This window comes from Mesoplodon bidens (genome assembly GCF_964165515.1).
Source record: "Mesoplodon bidens genome assembly, chromosome: 13".
Taxonomy (NCBI): Eukaryota; Metazoa; Chordata; class Mammalia; order Artiodactyla; family Ziphiidae; genus Mesoplodon; species Mesoplodon bidens.
Window position 1 is genome coordinate 51,635,269 of NC_138169.1, and position 27,838 is coordinate 51,663,106.

Consider the following 27,838-nt stretch of genomic DNA (forward strand, 5'->3'; position numbering starts at 1 on the left):
GAATTTTACCTCATTGCATGCTGATATTTTTGTATTCCTATAAAATTTGTAATGTTTGTTCTGGGACACAGTTATTTGGAAACAGTTTGATACTTTGGGTTTTGCTTTTAAGATTAGTTAGGTGGTATCAGAGAAGCACTTAGTGTAGAGCTAATTATTCATCATGACTAAGACAAGATCCTTCTGAGCATTACGTCCCATGAATTATGAAATTCTAGTCTGGCCGGTGGGAGTAGCCCAGTATGAGCACTGGGTATTTTTCCCCCTAACCACTTGGGTGGTTCTTTCCCTGGCTTCAGGTGCTTGCATGCACTGAGTACTCTGCTGAATACTCAAAGGGACCCTCTGTAGATTTCCAGGTACTTTCTCTGGGCCACACACTCGTGTTCGGCCCTGTGAACTCTACCTACCTTGCTCTCCCAGGTCTCCCAACTCAGGGGATCTGATGACTCCCTAGCTCTGCCTAGGATCCCTTTCCCTGTGTCATGGCCTGGGAATTTAGCAGTAAGGCAGGATTTTGTATGTCTTAAGCAGAAGGGGAAATGTGATGCATTTTCCTTAAACTTGGCCAAAAGCAGAAGTTTTGCAGCTATTAATATTAAAATGTATTGATAATGTATAATGATTCACAAAAAAATGATCAGAGGTTTTGACCTAAAATCTTATCTCTGGGCACATAACTTAAGTAGCTCTAAAAAGGAAGAAGATATTATGCACACAAAAATAGTCTGTACAGCATTATTTGTAATGGGAAGTTAGAAGAAATCTAAGAATAGGAGAGTGGTTAAAATTACAGCATATCTATTCACTGAAATATTAGGGGTTATTTTAAATGATAGTTTCAAAGATTTTTGATGTTAAAAATACTTAATATTTAATATTAACTTCATTAATGATATGGTAATTAATATAGCACATTAATATCATCATTACAACCTCATAAAACATTCATATGGATAAAGACTCAGAGAATACACCAAATGACATAGCATTTTAGGGAGATTGAATTGAGTATTTTTCTTCTACTTTAAAGAATCTATTCATCATTGTATTAGAATCCATCAATTTGGAATTAATTTGAGAATTATTCTTTTAAATTTATTACGAAATATTTAAAGTATAAAAAGAGGTATAAAGAAAAATAAGATACCTGTGGACACACTATTAACCTTAAGAAATCAAAGTTAACAGTGTTGTTGAAGCTGCCTTGCATAGCACCTAGCAGTTACGTCTTTCTTCTCCCTCCAGAGGTGACCACTGTCCCAACTATTGCCCCTATTAATCTCTAATCCTTTTACAGTCCTGTGTGTATGTTTTCAAACTTTTTATAAATGTGTTACATGTGTTCTGTTATTTAACAAGATTAAGACTCATCCTTGTGTATTTATTTGCATCATAGAGTGACATATTTGTGTATGGATACTTACAGTTTCATGAGCCATCTCCTGATGATGGACATTTAAGTTGCTTCAATTATTCAATGTAACAAACACTGACGTTATAAAAATTCTTGCATGCATGTCCTTGTGCACGTATATGAGAATTTCTCTAGGCTAGAGCATGTTGGTGTGACAGAAGTCATAGGCTTGTGAGGTTGATAATTACGTTTGATGGAGCTAGGTTTCATAACCTTTCTCGCTTTACCTGTTCTCCAGAAGAAGGGTTGCTTTATATCTCCTGGTATATATTAAAAACATGTTAATTTGATTCTAAAAGAAAAGCACCATAAATTGCATTATTAATCAGATTTACTGAAATTTAAATGACAATCTGGAACCTTCCTGGTTAATCCATATTGCTATGCCTTAGTTATCTAGAATCAGGGAAGTCCCTTAAGAATTTCAGTATTGATTTTGGCACCATTGATAAATGAGTCCTTATGCATAAACCACTCTGTAAGAGACTCCTGGGATTGTCCTGTTAGCCCACCTTTGGCGGAAGTCACCTCAGTGGCATCCCTGTGAGCTTCAGCGCCTCCAGTCTGTGCCCACGTTCTCATCCAGACCCCTGTGCTCAGCTCAGCCTTCAACCCTGGCTCCTCTGGCAACCCGTCCTATGCCACCAGTGTTTTCACGGGACAGGAAGCATCACCTGTCTCCAGCCCCCTCCCTCATCTTCACCTGTTGTAAAGTACTGTCTTCTCTCTGCTGACCTTCTCTTTGGACCACAGCCAGCCATCACTTCCTAATGTTCCTTGATGGTTTCAGGGAGGTGGATTCTTCTGGGGCTGGTTCAGCTTTTCAGGGCAGGATGATGTAGAACAGCCAGATTTCAAAGCCCTCCGCCTCTGATCACCTCAGTAATACAAGACCACCTACCAGCTGATGACCCAATGGCATTGTTTCTCCTCCCAGAGCCTGTCCCTCTCCACTGAGTCTCTTGACTCAGCAGAGAGAGCAAGGAGAGAAACATGAGCAGCAGCATCTGCTGTGGCATCAACCCCCACCCCCCACCCCTCACCCCTCACCCCTCAAGGAAGCTTTTAAAGTAAGACTAGCTGACTATTCTTTCCTCGTTGCTAATAGATTGCAACTTGCATGCAATTATTATTTACTAATTACATACCATCCAGCTGCAGTCCCTACCAATACCCCCGCCTCCTCTGTACCTCTTTAGCACTTTGCTTGGACAGAACACACTCATGTTTTAAACCGAGCCGCACAGTGATTTTTCCTCCTTGTGTAAGGCTGGTGCTCCCTGAAGACGTGTCTGTTTTGGTCTTCATCACTGTCTTATTCTGAGCTCTTGTGTCCAACTTGCTTCCTCTATAGGCCTCTTTCTTCCTAGCAGTCTCTGACCTCCACCCCACACCCCAAAACATCAAGGAGAGCTCTGTATGGGGGTGACTGAGGGCCACAGAAATGGTCAGGTGTCACTTTATACAGTAGTAGGAGCATATGCAGCGTTTGTCTGGCCTGAAGCTTATATGACTTGGGGTATAAAAGTGAATATTTTAGAATGAGAAGATGAATCACAACAAATTACAGATTATTAAAGGTCGAAAGATACCATAGACATCTCAAACCCCCCCACAAAAATCTTAATATTTTTATTACTCATTACACTAACATGCCTATATGATACAGTTTTTTCCTGAATTTTTTGACTGAATGCTTTCTGTTCTCTTAATACTGCAGTGATTTTGTTGCATTTTCTATAGAAAAAGCAGGAAGATAACTCAGTCTTTGTTCTGGTATGACTGATTGAAATTTGTTTTATATTATTGATAGTTTAGAGTGAGGATCAGGAAACTTTTTCTGTAAAGGATCAGCTAATAAATGTTTTAGGGCTTGGGAGCCACATGGTCTCTGTAGCAATTAATCAACTCTGTCTTTCTGTGCAAAAGCAGCTGTGCGCAATATGTAAATGAATGGGTATGGCTGTATCTCAACAAAACTTTATTTATAAAAACAGGCAGTGGACCAGATTTGGCCAATGGGCTGTAATTTGTTGGACCATAGTTTGCCAACCCTTGCTTTAGACTGTTTCTTTCATCTTCACAGGTCATTTATGGTAATCTCTTGGAAATGTCTAGGATTTTTGCAAATGGGGGGGAACTTCTATTAGTTTTCTTTCATATAGGAGCTGTAGGAATTGGAAGTATATACCACACACAAGCTTCCAGCTCTTTCCCTCTGAAGTGCTGGTTTTCCTCCAGTCACATACTTGAGGTACCTCACGCTTAGGTCACATTCATATTACAGTCTGAGCCCTTGGCCTGCCCCTCAGGTCACACAGTCTGCTGAGTTACCACATTGGGTGTCAGGAGTATTGGGGGGAATTATTCCTTCATCAGGACAACTAACAAAAAGCTAAATGTACACCGAAGAAATGATAAACCATGTAAATACATCCCGCCAACCCCCTGCTTCACTTCCCTGAGCTAGAACTTCCAAATGCTCATGATAATTCTACCATCTGCCATGTGAGAAAGTGTGACGGAGGGAACCAGCACGGATAGGGACCATGGTCTTAAGTGATTGTGTACCTTCCTTTTGCAAGTTACATGAAAAATATAGGGCCATCAGAATACATTGCTAGGGCCCCTCCCAAGGTCTGGGAAGGGGCTTGAGGGAGTGTGGGCTCTGGTGCTGATAACTTATGTCCCATAGCGTGAATTCTATTAACTTCCTAGGGGATGGCTGCTTGAACCTTACTTTTTTTTGTGGAAAGGAAGCATGTATCCACTGAAAAAGAAAGTTTCAGCAAGCTGGGGAGAGGCATACTTTGCAAAGGCCTGTTCCTTCTGGGGCTTCTGAACTCAAACCCTATATGCAGCAGACTTCTTCACCTGCTTGTGAGTCTGAGTTTGTGGGAAGTGACACGTTTCAGCGTGTCCTTGGGCACCTGAAGTGAGTGTGTCTCATCTTAGCTAGATGAACTGGCGTGAAGAGGGATACACATTGCTGAAATTCTTCGCTGACTTAGAAACCCAGCCTGCTGCTGCTTCTGTCTGCCCCTGCGACTTCGGGCTGGACTTTGCATGTCCCCTGCTAGAGCCCGTTCTATAGTGAGCTGACCTTGAAGCCAGAGCTCGCCCCAAGAGGTAGTTGCAGGGCCCTAGCGGGAGTGGTGAGAATCTGCTCATGGAAATCATGGCAGGTAGCTGTATACTTCCTAACCGTCCTGTTATTTCACTTGGGAAGGCACTACCAGGAGTCACTCGAGCTTGCAAGAGCCAAATGTGTATGTCATCTCTCACTTGGTTCTCACTGCATCCCCCTAAGAAACATCACCATCTCGTTTGTTCGGAGGGGGAATTTGAAGCACCGAGGTCAAACCGCTCGCACAAAGTTGCTTGTTTGGTAAGAGGTCTCAGACCCAGGTTTCTTGGCTTCAGGGCCCAGGCTTGCGACCACTTCCCTGGACCACCCCCGATTCTCTTTTTCCAAGGCTTATGTGGGGCAAGGGGTCCAAGCATTCTCCATTCCTGACAGCTGTGGGGCTCTGTCCATTTGCACGAGGTGGGTCCACCCAAATGGGCCTAGCAGGGTGCCTGGTGCTTAGCAGATGCTCATGGTTGGCTGCTGGCATGAATGAATGCATATGGCAGTCCTGGGAAAAGCCAAGAGAGTTTGGGCCGAATGGAGGGCAGTACCCCTCACAGATCACTGCACAATATGCTGCTAAGACTAGAGGGAGGCCTGCAATTAAAACTTTTCACAGTTCTTTTTTTTCTTTTCTTTTCTTTTTCAATTGTAAAGAGCAGTTGGTTTGCTTCTTTTTGGTTCAAGGAAAATCTTTAATCATAGGATATAAAGCAGTGTTTGTCAATTTTTAAAAATGATTGCCGCCCTCCCCGAGCCTTTTTATACATCTTTTCCTTAACTACCATCATTCCACCCCAATGAAATTTTAATGCCACAGACATACTATATATCTGTTATGTACCATGTCCCTGTAGAGGACCATACACCATTGGAATATATATCTAAGGTATTTTTGCCCCCAAGAACTGATTTTCTTGGTTCTTGCTCCTTTTGAGAACGCATGGTCTAAAGTGTTTATTCAGTTTCAGTAGCTGGTGACATGTGAAATGCTCAGATACTTATAGAAATGAAAACACAGTACTTGCCAGTGACAGCCCCTAATGACTATTAGCGTGGCCAAACAGTCAGCTCTAATGAACATGTGATTACAGCTGCCAGGAAATAGCTATTAAATAAATGTGAGTCTAATGTGTTGGCTACAGAGATGGGATGGGTGATGGTGAAGTTCATGGACGCATGGCCTTGTGGCCTCGTCAGCTCTGGAGAGGCTGCACTGGTCTTAGACCTGTTTGTGCTCAGGGAACTGCCCAGCACTGTTAGAGAACACACTTGGCCCCAGAGACATCGTCTTAGTTGCTTTTGGGATTTCTTGCTGTGGACATTAGGCCATTGGTTTTTAGTCACGTAGTATGTTGATATGATTTTATTTTTACTTATTTTATTGTAGTAAAATATATACAACATATAATTTGCCATTTTAACCGTCTTCAATTGTACAATTCAGTGACATTAATTACCTTCACAAGGTTGTACTGATATTACCACTATTTCCAAAACTTTTTCGTCATCTCAAACAAAATCTCTGTACCCGGTAAGCAGTAACTCCCCACTCTGTCCTCCCCCACCCCCTTTTCTTGTCTCTTTGAATTTGCCTATTCTAGATATTTCATGGAAATGCAGTCATCCAATATGTGTCCTTTTGTGACTGGCTAATTACACTCAGTATGATTTTTTTTTCAAGTTTCACTCATGTTGTAGCATATATCTGATATGATTTTGTGTGTGTGTGTGTGTGTGTGTGTGTGTGTGTGCCGGCCTCTCACTGCTTTGGCCTCTCCTGTTGTGGAGCGCAGGCTCAGTGGCCATGGCTCACAGGCCTAGCAGCTCCACGGCATGTGGGATCTTCCCGGACCGGGGCATGAACCCGTGTCCCCTGCATCGGCAGGCGGACTCTCAACCACTGTGCCACCAGGGAGGCCCTGACACGATTTTTAAATGTGTCTATATGTTAAATGTATTCACACATATTTCAGTTTTTTGGATGCAGATAATAAGATAGACATGCACAACCAATGGAGAGATTTATTATTTATTTTTCTCTTATTAAAGGAAACTTATTATTTTTTTCTCTCCTTTTCTTTGAACATCACCAACTTATAGCCAATAGGTGTGAATGAGTCACATAGGAAGGTTTCTCATTCTTTGACTACTATGCATATTTTGGTTTTGTTCTAGATCATAAAATACACATAAAATAATATCATAAAATACATTTGGCAAGCTTGTAATACTTCTAAAGAATTCAGGTTTAAGTAAGTTGTAGGCAAGTGACTACTACACAGGATCCACAGTTTAAAAAAGTCCTTGAAATCCCACTGTGGAGGTTCACAATCAAGTAACAGTCCTCTGAGAAGAAACGAAGGGATTGTCACATTTAAAAACATTATTTTCTTGTATTCCATGATGCTCTGATTTTAAAATAATGTTTAAAAGTGAAAATTTGAACCTGTGTCTATCAAACAGGCACCCGTGTAAAGCTTGGCAAATACGGGGAGGCCCAGGAGCCATTTCCAGCAATTTGGAGATTTGAGGGAAGCAGGCTGGGCTGGTGGGGACCAGCGCCATCTACCTGGTCCCTGTCCACATCACTACCCCAGTGGAGAGCACGGAAACTGGTCATCAGGATGTGGGAAATTGGTTTTCCCTCTGTTTGCCTTTGAGTTTGATTAGAAGCAGGTGCTGATAGTAAGCTAGGAGAGAGCCCTACCTAACCAGGCACAACCCTTAGGTTGTGGTTTGGTTTAGCAAAGACTAGTGGTTCCCATCTCTGGCTGTGCAGGAGAATCACCTGTGGAACTCTGACAAACACGGAGGCCAGGATCACGCCCACAACCAATTAAATCAGGTGCTGGAGGTGGGGCTGAAGAGGGGTGGGGGTTGTGGTTTAAGGCTTCCCAGGCAATGATTTTTTCCCTGAGAACCCAGAGTAGGGTCAGTACCTTGGATGCTGGCAGCCAAGGTAATCGCAGGACTCAAGTCCTTTTCAGGGGGCAGCGGGACACCCTGGAAAGAGCCAGCACCCTGCAGGGGGGCCAGCAGCAAATCCTGTCTAGATGCGGATTCACTAGCAGTTGGTAGAATTTTAGTAAGCTGGGAAGTTGAGTAAGGTAGGTTATTTTAGGAAGTTAAAATTCTAAATATGTTGAAATCCTAAATAGAGAGAAATACAGAATTAATATACTGAAAAATACTCTGATTGCTTTAATTAGTGCCCCAAAGTGAATTTTTTTATGAAGTCCCATCTGGGATTCCAGGACTGCAGGTATAAACGCCTATTAGAAGAGCGCCGCCTAGTGCCAGACACTTCATATTACATCCCCATGAAGCGCTTTGGATTAATGTTATGGAAATACAGAATTTTGGAGCTGGGGGGCTTTGGAGGTTTTCAGGATAAACCCTATATCTCTCAGATGATGGAGTTGAGGTCTAGAGAGATTAATTAGCATAACATCATCAACAAGAACTAGCTGACCATCAGCCGTGTGTGTTAATATGTAATCTCATTTCATGCTGACAAATGGAATCCAGGTTGGATGCATCTTCCATTTTACAAATGTGTAAACTGAGGCCCAGGAAGCTACGTATCTTGCACTTTTTTAGAATTAGGAAATGGTGGAGGCAACATGAAAGCCAGCTTCTCCCTGGGTCCAAGTCCTGTGAGTTTTCCTTGATGCTGTGCTGTCCTGAAAGCACAAATCAGCAGAACCACTGATGTACCTTTTCTCATGTCCTGGGAGCTCATCTGTCTTCTCAAAGCTAAGTATGCACCAACTTTTAAGGTATGGCTCTGTTGTCCTTGTCCATGAAACCTTCTCTACTTACTCAGGCTCATACCAACCCCACCCTTCTCTGAATTTGGGTATTTTATGAGCTCTATCCCACCCCGCTTGGGCTTAATTGCTCTCTCTAAGCTTCATACCTCTTGCCTCTGTCACAAAGGCTTACACAGGAAAGCCATTCAGGAGGCGATGCCCCATGTGTATGCCTCCTGTGTGTCACCTCCCTAGGTTAGGGGAGGAGCTGCTTCCCCTAGGGTCACTGTGAAGGGAGCCCTTGTTACTGACTCATGATGCCACCCCAGGTCCCTATGGGAAAAGCAGGATTAGGTTGAGTCCATGAGGTGAGCAGGACGGTGCAGTCACTGCTGAGCCTGTGGAGTCCGTTTCTGGTTCATTTCATCTCTGGCTATGAGGTGCCTTGGGAAGGCTGTGTGCTTCCACTGATATTTCATTCGATGTAAGTCCTGGAGATCATTATAGAACAGATGATTAAAATGACTTTTTCTTTTCATGGAGAAATTAAGAGTCTGCCAAATTTTTTAGAAGCTCAAAACCTGCTAATCTTTTAAAACTTTCTTCATTCCTTTGGTTCCTCCTTATCTAAAAAATGGGAGAATGTGGAATGAGAGAGATTGAGCATAGGTGTAATTGAGGCTACAAAGGCCCAGCAGTAATAAGGCTACTCCTGTACTGGTGGCTCATGAAGGCTTAGTTTTAAACCTTTAGTGTGGAAATCTGGAATGTAAACTTTGATGTTGGTGGGAAGGTGAAGGAATGGTGTAGAAACGTATCTGTCCTATGTGTGGCATTAGATGGGAGATGAGGATGCAGAGAGCTTGGCTACATAATGTCCTGGTGGGAAGGTCCATCAGGAAGAACCACACAAAAGATCCTGTTTTAAGGGCCCTGGGTGGAGGATCCTCCCTCCTCTGAGAGCTACTGTTTAGGCTTGCAAATGTTAAGAGAGGCCCTTAAGCCTGATTTATTTTACAATTTATCTTAGGGACCTTTTTCAGGGGTAGAGAGAGGTTAGTAATTATTCCAAGAATGGTTTTGAAAATTTGCATTGCAAATACTGCTGAATGTCAGCAGGGGACTCAAAACTTTGACACCTTGTTGGAGCTCTTTGTACTGATTAAATTCCTGTCTCCAGTCTAGAATTGGCAGCTTATTCTCCTTAATTTTCATGCAGTAGTCAGTGTTGAAAGACTATTTCTTTGACAGTTGCCCTTGGGTAAAACTGGGCCTGGGCTTGTTATTTAGGGCAGACAGTTAAGTGGAAGAGATTATTAATAAGGCAGACTCTAAGGTCTCCACTTAGTTCCAAGAATGTCAACCTTATCAATCACTTTTCAATATTTACTGCGGGCTTTAGTGCATAATGGAAATTGGGGATTGGCAAATCCATTTCAGAGTTAAGAAGAGTAACTTTTAATGGTCTGATTAAAGTAAGTTGAAATCCGTTTTTAAGATGAATTAGCTCTTCCCAGGAGATAAGGTTTTAGTGATAGTCATGGTTTTCTACCTCTCGGGAGATAACTTTGATTCAAGAACTCGCACCCCAGATTGTCAGAGCCCCTGCTGTGTTCTCTTTAAGAAAGTAGTGTCTTTATTCTCGTCTTACCCCTAGGTACTTCATGACCTTTTTTTCCCCTTAGATTCCATATATATGTGTTAGCATAGAGTATTTGTTTTTCTCTTTCTGACTTACTTCATTTCACTCTGTATGACAGACTCTAGGTCCATCCACCTCACTACACATAACTCAATTTCATAAAATAGATAGCTAGTGGGAAGCAGCCGCATAGCACAGGGAGATCAGCTAGGTGGTTTGTGACCACCTAGAGGGGTGGGATAGTGAGGGAGGGAGATGCAGGAGGGAAGAGATATGGGAATATATGTATATGTATAAGTGATTCACTTTGTTATAAAGCAGAAACTAACACACCATTGTAAAGCAATTATACTCCAATAAAGATGTTAAAAAAAAAAAAGAAAGTAGTGTCGATGATCTTGTGCTTCCATGGCCTCCAGCAGGTAGTGAATGTATCCAGCAACACAGCAGAATCTGTCTTCACTCCCAATGGGCAAGTCACAGGTCACCGTCCTCCAAAACAAAACAAAAAAGCAAAACAACAACAACAACAAAAAAACCCAAACCCAAACCAACCCTAGTGACCACTGATAATGGTTTGTAGCAAAAAATTGCCCTTGTGGGTAAGGTCATGTTTCTTTAATTTTTCATACGTCCAGTCTAGTTTTTCTGTACTTTTGGTTGTAATAAGTAGGCATTATTTGCAGTCACATTTTCAAATGGTAAAAATCTCTGATCTAATGGAATGGCTGTAGAATAGGCTTTCCTTTGTATTGCTTTTGTCAAAAGAAAACCAAGGGCTTCCCTGGTGGCACAGTGGTTGAGAGTGCCGATGCAGGGGACGAGGGTTCGTGCCCCGGTCCGGGAAGATCCCACATGCTGCGGAGCGGCTGGGCCCGTGAGCCATGGCCGCTGAGCCTGCGCGTCCGGAGCCTGTGCTCCGCAACGGGAGAGGCCACAGCAGTGAGAGGCCCACGTACTGCAAAAAAAAAAAAAAATAAAGAAGAAGAAGAAGAAAACCAAGTCAGGAGTGGGAAAACGCAGTTGAATAAGTCTAGAGATCTAATGTCCAGGCATGATGACTATAGTTAACAATACTGTATTGAATTAGCAAAATTTGCTAAGAGAGTAGATATCACGCACACAACTGTGACTCTGTGAGGAGCTGATATGTTAATTAGCTTGACTAAGTAATCATTTCACTGTGTATGTGTATATCACATCATCATGATGTATACCTTAAATATACACAATTTTTATTTAAAAAATATTTTTAAAAGTTCAGGAAGAGAGAATGATAAAGTAAATGGTACACGATATAAACAATTAATGGATCTGGGTAAAATGTATATGGGTAAACAAGAGTTCCTTGCACTATTTCTGAAACTTTTTTGTAATTTTGAAATTGTATCAAAATTAAAAGTTACTGTAAGATGCAAATATATATATATATATATATGGTGGGGAGGTGATGTACAAAGGTAAATTGAAATACTCAGACTTCAGTGGGAGAAATCTTTTGTTTCATGGTGGAACTCTAAGATCAGATATGCAAGTGGATGCTTAGTTTGCAAGTGAAAGCCTTGTCCAGGACATAAAAAAAGGGCTAGTTTATAGTCAAATGTATGATATGCCTATAGTTATTTCAGTGCTTTTAAAAAAACCCAACAACATTGCATTAAAAACACTTCAGCCTAAACTGTGTAATTCCCTTAAGAAGGTAATGCAGCTCTGGAATCTCCGAGCCCATTTACAGAGTACATGTGACCTGTAATTTCACTGTAATATCGAGTGAAAGGAAAGAATGGATGAGGAGTTTATTAAAAGACTACTCAGGGCAGCAGTGTTTAAGAGCTCTTTGTTTAAAAAGTCAGATGACTCTGCTAGGAAGGAATTACCTTTCAATTTCTTCCATGGCATTTTTGGCATCTTTGGCCAAAGGAAAGGACATGAACAAGCAGGCAAATAACCTACATGAGATTGTTTTCTTGGAGTGGTTGTCTCCGATGAGTAAGAACTTCTTTTTTAAAAAAATTACATCTAGCTCTGGTTTGTAAATGAATATATATTTTATATGTAAGAACTTCTCTTTAAAAGGAAGGCACATGTAACTAAATCAACAGTCTTTTGACAGTCTTAGGAAGCCCTTAATGGAAGCAGAAGGTTCAGAGACACAGGAGCCCAGATGGGGTGGACAGAAAACTGAAAGGTGGTTGGGAGGCTGGGGATGGGAGGGAGCTGGGAGGTCTTCCATCTTCAGCTGATATGGTTAATGTTTTAGAAAATTCAGTAGTGACATCTTTCATGGATTAGAAAAAGAGTGGGAATCAGGCTGGATCAGCAGTTGCTATAATCCGAGAGAGACAATGGAAGCTGGACCTGAGGCAGTGATGGAGGGAAGAAAAGGTGAATTCAAGGCCTGTTTCAGAGGGAAATGGAGGGAATTAGATGACTCACTGGAGGCGAAGGATAAGGGAAGGAAAGGAGTTTGGAATAATAGATTCCAAACTTCTGTGGCTGAGATCTATAGGAAAAGTCTTCATATTTATATAAAATAGAACAAAAATAGAAACAGCCCTTACCTAAAATGAAATGCACTCTATTTTCTATTCTGTTTTGTTTCCTGAAAAAATAAATTGCCGGTCTGGACTCACTAAATTGATTTCCTAACCCACTTGTGGTGTTTGAAAATGTAAGTGTGCAGTGAGCTTCAGTGTGTAGCCTGGGTGATTGGATGCTTTTAACAGGCCCCATTGGGACTCACTGCAGTAGGCAGGGTGAGGAGTGTCAAGTGTTAAGGGGGAAGCAGTTTAAACCCACCAGTCCTGCTTCCAGCAAGTTATCTTGCTGGGAGTTATCTGTGGTGTATGTTATTGTTCCTTTTGGAAGATCCTTGGACTAAAAGATTTCCAGCTTCAAAAAAGAAAGGAAAATAAGAAGGAAAATGAAAAGGAGAGAGGAGAAATGAAGAAGAGAAAAAGGATTGAAAACCATGTGGTTAGACTGTTGAGGCAAAGTTCTGAGCAGACCCAGACACAGGGCTTCACTCCAGGCCACCTTCCATGTTGCTGCTAGAGTTCTTATTCTAAAAGCAGAGAGGGAGAAGTTCTGCCTGAGAGGGCGTAAGCACACTGGAACTATCTCTCCTATTAGATGTGACTATAAACCTGGGAAAAAAATACGTAAAGCAGCTATTTGAGGACTTTGAAGAGTAAATGGTAGTGGACAGATTGGAGAAGAAGGCTAAGATTTGAAGATAGCATTATGATGATGCTTTTCACATTTTTCTTCTAGTATTTCCTGGTCTGGACTCAAATCAGCCCCAAACCCAAAAGTGACCATCAGTGTATTCAGAGCGAGTTCCAGAAAAGGCCTTCTATTTCTGGCTTGAGTAGGAGGAAAAGGGACTCCAACTCAAGAGTGCAAAAGTCCCCCGGTGTTTCTTAGTCTTTTCTCTGTTATCTTGAACCCCTGCCCCCAGGTAATCGCATGGTAAGAACAGCTGTGATAATAATGTGAGAACAGCAGGGGCCTGCAGGCACCTAAAACTCTGAGGGAAGGAGGCATAAACTTTTGCTTTGATTGAGAGGAGTTGTAGTCACAAGGGGGTTGGGGTGAATTCCGTTTGTATTTTTCCCTCTCTGTTTTCCCACTGCTTGGCCCCAGATGTGAACACAGTCACAAAACGTCAGTGGCAGAGCAGGATAAATAATGGCCCAGCTCTCTGGTTGAAAGACCAAGAAAGGGAGCCCCAGGGAACCTAAAAGCAAGTATCAGGGAGATAATGGAAAAAGAGGAGCTCAGGAAAGTGACCTTCAAAGTTTTTTATGAGCCCCTGGGCTCACCACAAACTACACGCATGAATCTGATGCTAATCAGTATACCAAAGACTTTGAGAACTGAACAAGGTAGACCGCTGCCCAGGTTCCAGACTAGCCACTGGGTGGTAGACATGCAGGGCCAATCCAAATGGCGCAACAAAGGACTTTGAAAATTGAACTGGTATTGGAACCACAGCCCATTAAAGGCAGGTCAGAACTTGTGGCTTAAAGGGAACAGGTTAAATTGCCTGCTTAAACAAAAATGTCAACATTTTCTCTAATATTTAAACAAAATCCAGAGTCTTATAATTTTCAAAATGTTCAGGATATAAGCCAAAATTAGTTGATATACAATAAACTAGGAAGATTTCAACTTGCATAGGAAAAGACAAATCAGTAGACCCTGGTGCCAGGGTGACATTGACTGAATTTGTCAAATGCTTTAAAGCAGCTATTATAAAAAAAGGAAGTAAGGATGAACACTGTTGAAGTGAATGGAAAGATAGAAAGTCTCAGAAAAGAAACAAAAGATATAAAGAAGAGCCAAATGAAAAATTTAGAAATGAAAAATACATTAGTCAAAATAAAAATCTTACTAGACGGGCTCAGTAGCAGAATGGAGATGATGGACCTAAATTCAAATGTACCAATAATTATATTAAATGTAACTGGCCTGATCACAGTGATTAAAAGACAGAGATTATCGGAATGGATACAAAAAACAAGACCCAACTAAATGCTGCCTATAAGAAACCCACCTTAATTATAATGCTATAGTTAGTTTAAAAGCAAAAGGATGCAGAAATAAATATCATACAAACACTAATCAAAAGAAGGCCATATTAACATTAGAGAAAGTAGAGGCCAAAGTAAAGAAAATAGCAAGGGATAAAGAAGGACATTATAATGATAAAAGAGTTGATTCATCCAGAATTGGAAAACCTATAGAGCTTCAAAATACATGAAGCAAAAACTGAGAGAATTGAAATAAGAAATGGAAAATCCTCTGTTGTAGTTGAAGACTTCAGCATTCCTTTTTTAGTAATCAATAGAACTGGTAGACTGAAAATCAGCAAAGCTATTGTGGAACTAAACAGCACCATCAACAACTAGTTCTAATTGACATTTTTAGAGTACTCTACCTAACTATAGCAGAATACATATTCTTTTCAAGTACATATAAAACATTCATGAAGATAGGTAATATCCTGGGTCATAAAAATAACAAATCTAAAAGAATTGAAATCATATGATATATTTTCTGGCCATAATGGAGTTAAACTATAAATCAATTATAGAAGGGTAACAGGAATATCTCCAAATGCTTGGAAATTAATTGGAAATTAAACAACATGCTTTTAAATAATCCATATGTTGAAGAGGAATTCTCAAATGGAAATTAGAAAATATTTTGAACTAAATTAAAATGAAAAACAAAAATTTGTGGGATGCAGTTGAAGCAATGCATGTAGAGAAATTTATAGTATTACACATTTCTATTAGAAAAAAAGAAAATAATCCATAATATAAACACCTGCCTTAAGAAACTAGAATAAAAAAGGAAAAACAAACTCAATCAAGTAGAAGGAAAGAAATGATAAAGATAAGGGTAAAAACTAATGAAATTGAAAACAGAAACAACGGAGTCGATATCAGTGAAACAAAATCTCATTCTTTGAAAAGGAAGATAATAAGCAACAATGACAAAGAAAAAGAGAAGACACTAATTGCCAACATCTGTAATGATAGAGGGGCTATCATGACAGACTCCACAGACATTAAATGAGTAATAAAAGAATACTATGAACAACTCTAGGTATATAAAATTGATAATTAGATGAAATGGGCCAGTTCCTTAAAAACCACAGACTACCAAAATTCACCCAAGATGAAATAGATAACCTGACTAGCCTTTTTACTATAAATGTTATTAATGATGACTATTAAAGAAATTTGATTTGTAATTAACAGTCTTCTGAAAAAGGAATCTCCAGGCTCAGATGGTTTCCTGGTAATTCTGCCAAACATTTAAAGACAAAATAAAACCAATTTTACGTAATCTTTTCCAGAAAACATCAGAGGAGGGAATGCTTCCCAACTCATTTTATAGGACCAGCATTACCATGATATGAAACAAGATGGAGACAGGATACTACAGACCAATATGTCTCATGAACAAAGATGCTAAAATCCTCAGCAAAATATCAACAAATCAAATTCAGCAATCTATAAAAGGAATAATGCACCATGGCCAAGAGGGAATGCAAGGCTGGTTCAGTATTTGAAATTCACTTTGTGTAACTCACCACATTATCAGTCTGAAGAAAACCCACTTGATAATATCAATTGATATAGAAAAAACATTTGACAAAATTCAGCATTCATTTATGATTAAACAAAAACTTCTTAACAAACTAGACATTGGGGGGGATTGTCCTCACTTTGATAAAGGGCAATGTGCAAAAACCTATAGCTAACACCATAATTAATGGTGAAAGACTTACATGCTTTCCCCCTAATACTGAGAAAAGGCAAAGTTGTCCACTCCTACCACCCCTGTTGAAATACTTAACCAGTGCAATAAGGCAAAGAGGAATAAAGGGTGGGGGTGGGGTGGGGAATATAGGTTGGGAAGGAAGAAATAAAATTGTTCTAGGTCACAGACAACATTACTGGCTATGTAGAAAACCTCAGAGAATCCACAAAAACATAACCCCCCAAACCCCTAGAATTAATAAGTTTAACAAAGTTACAGAATACAAAGTCAAAACAAACAAACAAAATTTTTATTTCTATATACTAATAATAAATAGTTGGAAATGGAGAAGTTTTAAAAATATTTCCAGTAGCTCCAAAATATATGAAATACTTATAAATTTAGCAAAAAGCCATATACAGAATCTTCAGTTAAAAACTACAAAACACTCATGAAAATAGAGATCTAAATGATGACATAATAGGATCTTGGGTTATAAGACTGAATGTAGTAAAGATGTCATTCTTCCAAAATTTATCTGTAGATTTAATGCATTTCCCATAATACTTCCTGAAAGATTTTTTTCAGATTTAGAAAAACTGTTTCTAAAATTTACATGAAAAGGCCAAAGGACAAGAATAGCCAAAACAATTTTTAAAAGGAAGAATGAAATTGTAGGAGTCATACTACCTGATTTTAAGACTTCTTATGAAGCTACAGTAATCAAGATACTGTGGTGTTGGCAAAAGGATAGACGGATAGATCAGTGGAACAGAATAGAGAATCCAGAAATAGACCCATGCAAACATAGCCAATTGATTTTTGGCAAATTTGCAAAAGCAAATAAAGATAGGATAGTCTCTTCAAACAATGGTATTAGATCCATTGGACATCTATGTGAAAAAAAAAAGAATATCAATCTAAACCTCACAATTTATACAAAAAAAATCTCAAAATGGAGCATATATCTAAATATAAAAAGTAAAACAAAAAATTTTTTGAAAAAATAATTGTGACTGATTTGGGCAGAGGGCTCTCCCCCACTGTGTGTCTTGGAGAGTCTTTCATTGAGTGCTTCTGTCCAGTAGATAATTGATGTGACTTCAGTGACATACTTGATATGACTAATGTTTATTGAGCACCTGCTCTGAGTCAGGCATTGCTCTAACTCAATCCCTACAACACCCCTGAAAAGTAGGTACTACCGTCTTACTATCTTATTTTTGAGATGAGGGAACTGAAGCACAGAAAATTAATAAAAATGCCTCGAGTAAATTCCATGAGCAGCATAACAACAAAGGCCCTGGTCTCTTTTTAGACCTGTGCTATTGTTACCCACCACTGTGTTCTGACATTCTGATCCTCCTCATCCTTCTTAGAAATGGAAATCACTCATTTTCGTGGTTCCTGTGACCCAGGCCATCTACTTTTCTTTTCTTTTTTTTTTTCCTGGGCGAGTTTTATTCACAGGCCCTCATTTACATTGGTGGTATTTTGCTGTGGAAGCTTAGTGAGACATTAACCCACTTAAATCTATTTAGTGCCATCTTGTGTCTGCAGTGTGTTTTGCAGGATGGAGTGCTTTAGCTTTAGGGCTAGGGTGCAAAAGATCTAGCCTGAAAGCTTTTGATTGTCACAATATTATGACAAATCAGTATGATCAGAAAGTTGAATTCCATTAGACGTGGACTTTCTGGTGACTTTCTTCCTTCAAAGTGGGCAGTTAATAGAACCTTGAAGGGAAACATCATAGAGCAAAAACTTATAGAAATTCTTACTTTGACTCCCTTTTTGTAGTGGTGCCCTGGCTTGCTGGGCTTTCTGCAGTACCACAGGCCCTGAGCAGTTAGGGAGGAAACTTTCATTCCTGGCTTTTCAGCCTTGGGGGGAGGGTCTCCCCAAGAAATGTACCTTCCAGAAGCTGAACAGTCTACATTGACTTCCCTGTGCCATTTAGCTGATTTAGAAGATGCTAAATATGCCTTGGATTTGCTTCCTCAGCAGTGGAACTTGAATGGAAAGGGACTGTGGTACAAAGTCCTCTTCCCTGGAGGGGAAGTTGCCAGTTTGTTTTGGAAGGGAGAGGGGGAAAGAAAAAGGGAAAGGGAAAAATGGGCAGAATGTGCTGAATTCCCAGAACTCTTTCATGAAGTGGGTGTTATATCTTTCTGAAGGAGGGAGGGGTATGCCAAGAGGGATGGGCTAGTAAAAAAATTCTAAAAACCAAGAGAAACACCTAACACTTTACATTACACAGTCTTATTTGGTTCCTTTTTGTATATTTCTTTACTTTCCAATTATAAAATTAATAGATGCTTATAATGAAAATCAGGGAAAAGTAGAAAAAAATACATCCAAAGAACATATAACCAATCATAGTGCTTAATATATCATGGGTTTCCCTTTCCTTCTATGCTTGAGATTTTAGTGTTTTACTGAATTACATAATCGTTATAAGGTTCTACTTTTTAATTATTTTATCAGAAACAGTTCACAGGTTAGGACATAGCTTTGATAAATTGCTGAGTTCTAGATCTGATACATATTTAGATTTCAGTTGATATTTTGATGTTATAGATGACACTCCAGTGAGTATCTTTGCTTTATCCTTTTTTTTCCCCCTTTAACTTAGGGTTATTTCCTTAGGATAGATTCCCGAAATCACATTGGCTTGGGAAGAGCTTAGAGAGGACTTCCAGGCTCTGAGTATAGACATGGAGGAGCCCGCCTACCCTGGCTGGAGGTGGACTCCACCACTTGGTAGTGATGGGATTTGGGGGCACATTCCTTTACTTTTCAGAGTTTCCGTTTTTCCCTCTGTCAGACGGGAGTTATAATACCTGCCTCACAGCAGGGCTGTTGTATTAATAACACGTATAAAGTCCCACCCTTGGACTTTGGGACATGGTAGACACTAAATGGTAACTATTTTTAAAACAATTATAGCACTAAATAGCCTTATTATAGGACTTGTACCAACTTGCCCCACCACCAGGAATGTATGAAGTTACTTGTTTAACCTCTCCAGCAATTGATAACCTAATCATTTCTTTTAAAAACATCTTTCATGATTTAAGTGAAAATTCTACCTCATTGTTTTAATTTGCATTTTTATTATAGTAAGGATGAACAAGTTTGTTATTGTAAACCAGCTTGTCATCTCTCTTATGAAATGCTTTTAGTCTTTTTCTATTGACATTTAGTATTTTCTTATCAAGTTCTATGAATTGTTTATATAATAAATCATTTAAGCCTTTATCATATTTGCTGTCATATCATTTATCTAATATTATATTTTTATATCAAACTTTGATTTTCTTTGTATGTTACATACTTATTTCTCATTAAGATGAGAAAGTGGTTATAATTGTGATCTATTATAAATTCTGTAGATGAGTTTTTTATTGGGTCTATATATTTCTTGCAAATAATGACAGTATTATGTATTCATTTCTAAACATCCTACCTTTAATTATTTTTCATGTCTTGTTAAATTTGCTTGAAACCCTGTAGCATGGTATTAAATAATCACGGGATTAATGGGTATCATTTTAAAATTATTTCCGATTTTAATAGGAGTATCTCCAGTGTTTCACCACTAAATAGAATATGAAACTGTTATTTTCAAAAATGTACAGTTTATTATGTCAAGGATATGTTCAATTAATTGTTTAAAATTTTGTGTTTTTACTTCTAAAATACAGCAGAGGGAGGAACATTCCCAAATTCATTCTACGAGGCCACCATCACCCTGATACCAAAACCAGACAAAGATGTCACAAAAAAGAAAACTACAGACCAATATCACTGATGAACATAGATGCAAAAATCCCCAACAAAATACTAGCAAATAGAATCCAACAGCACATTAAAAGGATCATGCACCATGATCAAAATTTATAGAGACAGAAAGTAGATTAGTGGTTGTCTGCACCTGGGGGTGGTAATAGGATTAATTGTCAGTGGGCATGAGGGATCTTACTGGGACAATGAAAATATTATAAAACTGATTTATGGTGCCATTCAGTAAAGTTACTGAAAAGCATTGAATTGTGCATGTAAAATGCGTGAATTTTATGATATGTAAAATATATGTCAATAAAGTTGTTAAAAAAAAAAGGATCATGCACCATGATCAAATGGGCTTTATCCCAGGAATGCAAGGATTCTTCAATATATACAAATCAAACAATGTGATAAACCATATTAACAAATTGAAGGAGAAAAACCATATGATCATCTCAATAGATGCAGAAAAAGCTTTTGACAAAATTCAACACCCATTTATGATAAAAACTCTCCAGAAAGTAGGCATAGAGGGAACTTACCCCAACATAATAAAATCTATGACAAACCTACAGGCAACATCATTCTCAGTGGTGAAAAACTGAAACCATTTCCACTAAGGTCAGGAAAAAGACAAGGTTGCCCACTCTCACCACTATTATTCAACATAGTTTTGGAAGTTGTAGCCACAGTAATCAGAGAAGAAAAAGAAATAAAAGGAATCCAAATCAGAAAAGAGGAAGTACAACTGTCACTGTTTTTAGATGACATGATACTATACATAGAGAATCCCAAAGATGCTACCAAAAAACTACTAGAGCTAATCAATGAATCTGGTAAAGTAGCAAGAAATAAAATTAATGCACAGAAATCTCTTGCGTTCCTATACAGTAATGATGAAAACTCTGAAAGAGAAATTAAGGAAACACTCCCATTTACCATTGCAACAAAAAGAATAAAATACCTAGGAATAAACCTACCAAAGGAGACAAAAAACCTGTATGCAGAAAACTATAAGACACTGATGAAAGAAATTAAAGATGATACAAACAGATGGAGAGATATACCATGCTCTTGGATTGGAAGAATCAACGTTGTGAAAATGACTATACTACCCAAAGCAATCTACAGATTCAATGCAATCCCTATCAAACTACCACTGGCATTTTTCACAGAACTAGAACAAAAAATTTCAAAATTTGTTTGGAAAAACAAAAGACCCCAAACAGCCAAAGCAATCTTAAGAAAGAAAAACGGAGCTGGAGGTATCAGGCTCCCTGACTTCAGACTATACTACAGAGCTACAGTAATCAAGACAGTATGGTACTGACACAAAAACAGAGATATAGATCAATGGAACAGGATAGAAAGACCAGAGATAAACCCATGCACATATGGTCAACTTATCTTTGATAAAGGAGGCAAGAATATACAGTGGAGAAAAGACAGCCTCTTCAATAAGTGGTGCTGGGAAAACTGGACAGCTACATGTAAAAGAATGAAATTAGAACACACCCTAACACCATACCCAAAAATAAACTCAAAATAGATTAAAGACCTAAATGTAAGGCCAGACACTATCAAACTCTTAGAGGAAAACATAGGCAGAACACTCTGTGACATAAATTACAACAAGATCCTTTTTGACCCACCTCCTAGAGAAATGGAAATAAAAACAAAAATAAACAAATGGGACCTAATGAAACTTAAAAGCTTTGAACTGCAAAGGAAACCATAAACAAGACAAAAAGACAACCCTCAGAATGGGAGAAAATATTTGCAAATTAATCAATGGACAAAGGATTAATCTCCAAAATATACAGGCAGCTCATACAGCTCAATATCATAAAAGCAACCCAATCCAAAAATGGGCAGAAGATCTAAACAGACAGTTCTCCAAAGAAGATAATGCAGATGGCCAACAAACACATGAAAGGATGCTCAACATCACTAATCATTAGAGAAATGCAAATCAAAGCTATAATGAGGTATCACATCACACCAGTCAGAATGGCCATCATCAAAAAATCAACAAACAATAAATGCTGGAGAGAGTGTAGAGAAAAGGGAACAATCTTCCACTGTTGGTGGGAATGTAAATTGATACAGCCACTGTGGAGAACAGTATGGAGGTTCCTTAAAAACTAAAAATAGAACTACAATACAACCCAGCAATCCCACTGCTGGGCATATACCCTGAGAAAACCATAATTCAAAAAGATACATGTCCCCTAATGTTCAATGCAGCACTATTTACAATAGCCAGGACATGGAACCAACCTAAATATCCATTGACAGATGAATGGATAAAGAAGATGTGGCACATATATACAATGGAATATTACTCAACCATAAAAAGAAATGAAATCGAGCTATTTGTAGTGAGGTGGATGGACCTAGAGACTGTCATACAGAGTGAAGTAAGTCAGAAAGAGAAAAACAAATACCGTATGCTAACATAAATATATGGAATCTAAAAAAAAAATGGTTCTGAAGAACCTAAGGGCAGGACAGGAATAAAGACACAGACGTAGAGAATGGACTTGAAGACACGGGGAGGGGGAAGGGTAAGCTGGGACAAAGTGAGAGAGTGGCATGGACATATATACACTACCAAATGTAAAATAGATAGCTAGTGGGAAGCAGCCACATAGCACAGGGGGTTCAGCTCTGTGCTTTGTGTCCACCTAGAGGGGTGGGATAGGGAGGATGGGAGGGAGACACAAGAGAGAGGAGATACGGGGATATATGTTTATGTATAGCTGATTCACTTTGTTATACAGCAGAAACTAACACACCATTGAAAAGCAGTTATACTCCAATAAAGATGTTAAAAAATAAATAAATAAATCAGAAAATTTTTTGAGTTTTTACATATTTAGGAGCATACTTTTTCTCAGAATGATGATGTGGTTTTGTCATTTGATCTTTTGTTGGATAGTATAATAGTGAGTTTTCTAACATAACACATATATTTGTATGCTTGGAATTTGTGTACAATCACTATTTTGTGCTTTGCTCTTTTCAATCATCACCATTTTATCTGGACTGTTCCCACGACCTACATATAAAGTTGTGTGTATGTGTGTGTGTAAAGCATAAAAGAAAGAATGTAAGAAAACATATCAACATATTAAGTATAATTCTTTAAACTATGAGATTATGAATTATTTTCACTTTACACCTCTTGTTGTCAGTTTTCTAAAATAAGATATCCTAATATTACCAGAAAAAAAAGTGTCACCTAAAAATGCCAATGCCATGCCAATTAATTATGGCTGCAGTAAGATTTAGGAAGTCAGACCTGATTCAAGGAAGCCTATTTACTTAGAGTATGTAACTTCTGTTTATTCGTATTCTAGAATCCAAATTATTTTGATACCAACGGAACTGAAAAAATCGTTAATATTTGTTTTTTAAAAAAGTAATAACGTGGCTTGTTTTTTTGTTTGGTTTGTCTTGGGTTTTTTTGGTGAATAATGACAATCTGTGGTGACTATATTTTTCTTAACTAAGAATTTAGGACTTGGTATCAACAGTATTTTTTATGATTTCTTTAAAAAAATTTTTATTGCAGTAAAAGTCACGTAATATAAAACATACTATTTTAACCATATTTAATGTACTCAGTGGCACTAAGTACATTCACATTGTTGTTCAACTCTCACCATCATCCATCTCCAGAATTTTTCACCTTCCTAAGCTGAAACTCTGTCCCCATTAAACACTGACCTCCCCACCCCCCTCCCCACCCCCACCCTCTGTTTTCATGATTTCTGACATTTTAAAACCTGCAAGTCTTTAAAAGGATTACAAAGAATATTTAAATACATATTTATCCCTTATCTTAAGGGTTCAAATTGTATTGGCTCAAAATGGTTCCATAGTGTCTGGGACCTGCCTGACCATAGGCTGGGGCACCAGATAAGTTGTTTTTAGAAACTTCATGCACCCTCTTGGCCCCAGCGGGAGGCCACAACCCAGACACCATATCATAGATATCTCTTCCTCGTCTGGGACTACATACAGATATAGAAATGTAAAAACATGCATTTATACATCAAGGCACAGAGGAACAACAATCACTGGATTTGGTGCCTTAATTGCATCTTCCAGACACCAGGATAACCCTTATTTCTTCTGGAGTGATCAACACTCTGCAGTGAGATTGCGCTAATTTCAGAGCTCAGGGATTCTCTGCAGATTTGGTTCTTAACATACAGTGTACTTAAAGTGTGAAAATCTCACTTGACATTATGGTCATTGGAGGTTATATTTACATATAAACCATAACGTCTCCTTGCTTCTTTTTCTCTTCTCTTCTGTAGCTTTGGGCCAGATTATGTTGTATGTGGATGGGATGAATGGAGTAATAAACCACAATGAAACCATTCAGTGGCTGTACACGCTCATTGGGTCAAAGGTAAGAGGAGGTTATGATGGAACATTTTATTCAGTTTGCATATTACACTCCTATAATTTTACCCTGTTACCCTCTCTGAGATGGTTTTGCAGAAAGAAGTCCTATTCAGCTTTGTTCCTGCCCTGTCGCAGTACAAATAAGGACTACTATTTTATAGATTAAAAAAAAACAAAACTCAGGGGCTTCCCTGGTGGTGCAGTGGTTGAGAGTCCACCTGCCAATGCAGGGGACACGGGTTCATGCCCTGGTCCGGAAAGATCCCACATGCCGCAGAGCGGCTAGGCCCGTGAGCTATGGCCGCTGGGCCTGCATGTCCGGAGCCTGTGCTCCGCAATGGGAGAGGCCACAACAGTGAGATACTCGCATACCACAAAAAATACAAAAAACAAAAAACAAAACTCACTCAAATTGCAAAGAGCTTATGAATTTTTAATGTATTTTTATTTTTTCCTTTTAAGCATTAATCAAATGCTTTTGGCACCTCTGGTTTTTAATGCTTAATTAAAACATTATGCCATGGATAGAGTATTAATATTACCTGCTGTATTTCATGTTTAATACTTCCAGTTACTTAAATACATACTTATATGTTATACGTATGTATATGCATATTCCTATATATAGATGAATGAATTTGAGATTGCCTTTCAACTCTGCCATCAATTATAAAAGTGACCAACATTTATTAACAATTTACCTAGGCACCAGGCACCATAGTAGGTGCTTTTCAAGCATTATCACCTTTAATCTACATAAGACCACTCTAAGGTAAACAATGCTATCCCCATTTTGTAGTTGAGGAAATAGTGCTTGGTTATGAGAATCTTTCTAATTTCCCCCACGGATCTTGGCCTACGTCTGGCTGGCCGTGCCTTGGCTGTGAGTGCCCACACTCTGGGGGTGCTGCCTTAAGAAGATCCACCCTGATACCCAAGGGGTGCTGGAAGCTGAGTGAGGCTCTGGTGTGGTCTTCTCTGGATTCAGGTGGGACCGGGTGGGACCTGGCTGGGGGCGAGGCGACGTGGACTTGGAGGAAGTAAGAAGGGATCTTGTTCTGAGCAGATGCTACTGAACCCAGGCTGAAGTATGGTCAGCTTGGGGTGACGCACCATGGCAGAAACCACGGTGACTAGTGGAGGCAACAGGGTCAGGCAGGGAGGGCATCGAAGACCTGGGTGGGGAATTTCAGCCTGACTTCGGTCACAGAATCAACATAGCTTCCCAGGGGTCCCTGCAGAACCTGTGGTCATCCCAGGCTTCCCATCCCTATGTTCACTGCCACCCCCAGTTGGGCGAGCCTGCCAAGGCTGGCAGGCACCAGTGCCATGCTCTTAAGCAATGAGTCACATCCCTTGGCCTCACTTCTCAAAGTACCTGCTTCCTGAGGACCCTGCCGTATTTCAGGAGCACTCAGCCTTGATTTGACTTTATGACAAGAATAGATCTAGTTGAGGCTGTATCTTCCTTCCAGACTTGGTGATGGTGCCCTTGTGTCGGTGGGAGGGCCTTTCTCCCCTGGATGGCTTTGGTATGCAATACCCACTGGGTCCCAGGTCCTTGGTTGCCCTTACATCTTCCTCTCAATTTTCCTTTTCCCAATATTATTGATGATAGAATCCCCCCAGTCCCATTTTATAATAGAAACAGCCATGGTTTCTCTTAGAAGACTGAAAATCTGTTCTTCTTTTTAAAAATTTGGCTCTGTTTTCTATGGAAAATGAATATGGCTCTATTTACAAACTGCTGTAGGTGACCTTACAAGCTGAGTGGAATCCTGGGCCTAATAGGCTGATTTAGCCAGGCTGAGGGAAGATGTATATCTCATATCCTGTTTCAGCGTTTTCTGATTTTTCTTTCCTTCTGCTGGGAGCCTTCCCTAACCTTCATGTTCATTTGGAAGTTGCTCCCTCCCCTGTGCTCTCTGCATGGTCTCAAGGACCCCAAAAGCTAGGGAGATGGGAGAATTTGCAATAAAAACTGACTTTATTATGGTCATGATAAAACGCCAACAAGCAGCCCTATTTCCAAAAGGGAATAAAACCTAGCAGCTATGCTTGTGATAGGAAAAGTGACAGCCTTTTAGCTCATCACCAGGAAGGGAATAGAGGGAGGGCAAGGTCCCGGTGGTGGGAGTGGGAGGGGAGAGAGGATGGCAAAGGCAGGAAGAAGAGAAGAGAGAGAGGGGAAAGGGTGAGAGGAGAGACCATGGGCTAGGAAGAAAAAGAGGAGATAGAAAAAGGAAGTGGGCCTAACAGAAGTGCCTCTGTCCACTCAGTAGATGGGAGGAGGGCTCAGAGCCTTCAGTGTTGCAACAGCATCCTGTCAGTTTCTTTGGAATCATTCTGCAAGGAAAAGGAATGCACAGGGACAACCTTATTGACTTCTAAATACCATGGAGAAATCACAAAATTAAAAGTCCTCAAGAATGAGTTTGTAGGAATTATGCTTCCCCCACTTCCTTCCCTGTGTAGCACACACAGCGTTCGGGACCTTGCGCATCTCTCCTCGGGTCCTCTGTCTCCCCAGCCTCCTCCCCAGCCACCTGGGGCACCAGCCTCTTCCCCAGCCACTTGGGGCATCAGCATCAGATCAGTGCCGGTTTCTTTCTCCATCTTTCATTTTCCAGAAGGAAGGTCCACAATAGTCTCCAGCTCTTGTGTTCAATACCAGGCCAGTCACCCTGAGGAAAAGAAAATAGAGTCAGGGGTCAGCCTAAGCCTTGGAGCTTATGGCGTTGTTAGAAAGGGGACCATGGGTGATGCTCACAGCCCGTGTCCACTCTGTGATGTCAGAGGAAGGTCTCGCCTGACCCTGCAGGGGGTGCTCGGTTCCAGGCTAGTGGCTGAAAGTCAGCAGTGGTAGCAGCCACCGAATTTATCTTCAGTGCAGTTCTAATGAGATCACTTGTCTTTACAAAACCAGTATGGTGGTCTCAACACTCCCCCTCACCGCCATGACTGGACAGTGAGGAATCTGCAAAGACGAATGGATGCACCAACATGAAACCCTTAGTTTTGAGAAGGAAGCCTCGGGCCCCTCCTTCAACATTCAGATTGGTCAGTACAACCACAGTGGTTTTCCTGGTTCAAATTAAATTAAGAAATCAGGAAAGCCAGGGGTCCTAGGGTTTTCTTTTAATGAAGATTTCTCAGAACCTAAAGAACAGGAACCATGAGGTCCTGTTGTTTTCACCTTAAACAGGCACAGAGTTGATAATGGAATCCTGGGTTAGAGAAACCTTGTCATTCTATTTTCATAATTCTTCATTTTCCTTCCATGAAAGGCAACAAGATGTGAGTCTGCCAGAGGGCCATTATGAAATATTTGCAGATATTTGTGTCTTATAGACAGAGGAGAAAATGTTACATTTGCAGCTAAATAATTACTTTTTAAAAGAAAGGAAAAGTGT

At 39.7% G+C, this 27,838-nt stretch overlaps 1 protein-coding gene across 7 annotated transcripts in view; it reads left to right on the forward strand.

The window, feature by feature from the left end:
- FHOD3 (formin homology 2 domain containing 3) overlaps nt 1–27,838 on the forward strand; it is a 497,371-nt gene that overhangs the window by 253,460 nt on the left and 216,073 nt on the right. For all 7 annotated transcript variants that reach the window (XM_081253453.1, XM_081253447.1, XM_081253448.1 and 4 more), the window contains exon 6: nt 24,335–24,429. In XM_081253453.1, the coding sequence (XP_081109579.1) occupies nt 24,335–24,429 (95 nt within the window). The remainder of the gene's footprint in view (nt 1–24,334; nt 24,430–27,838) is intronic.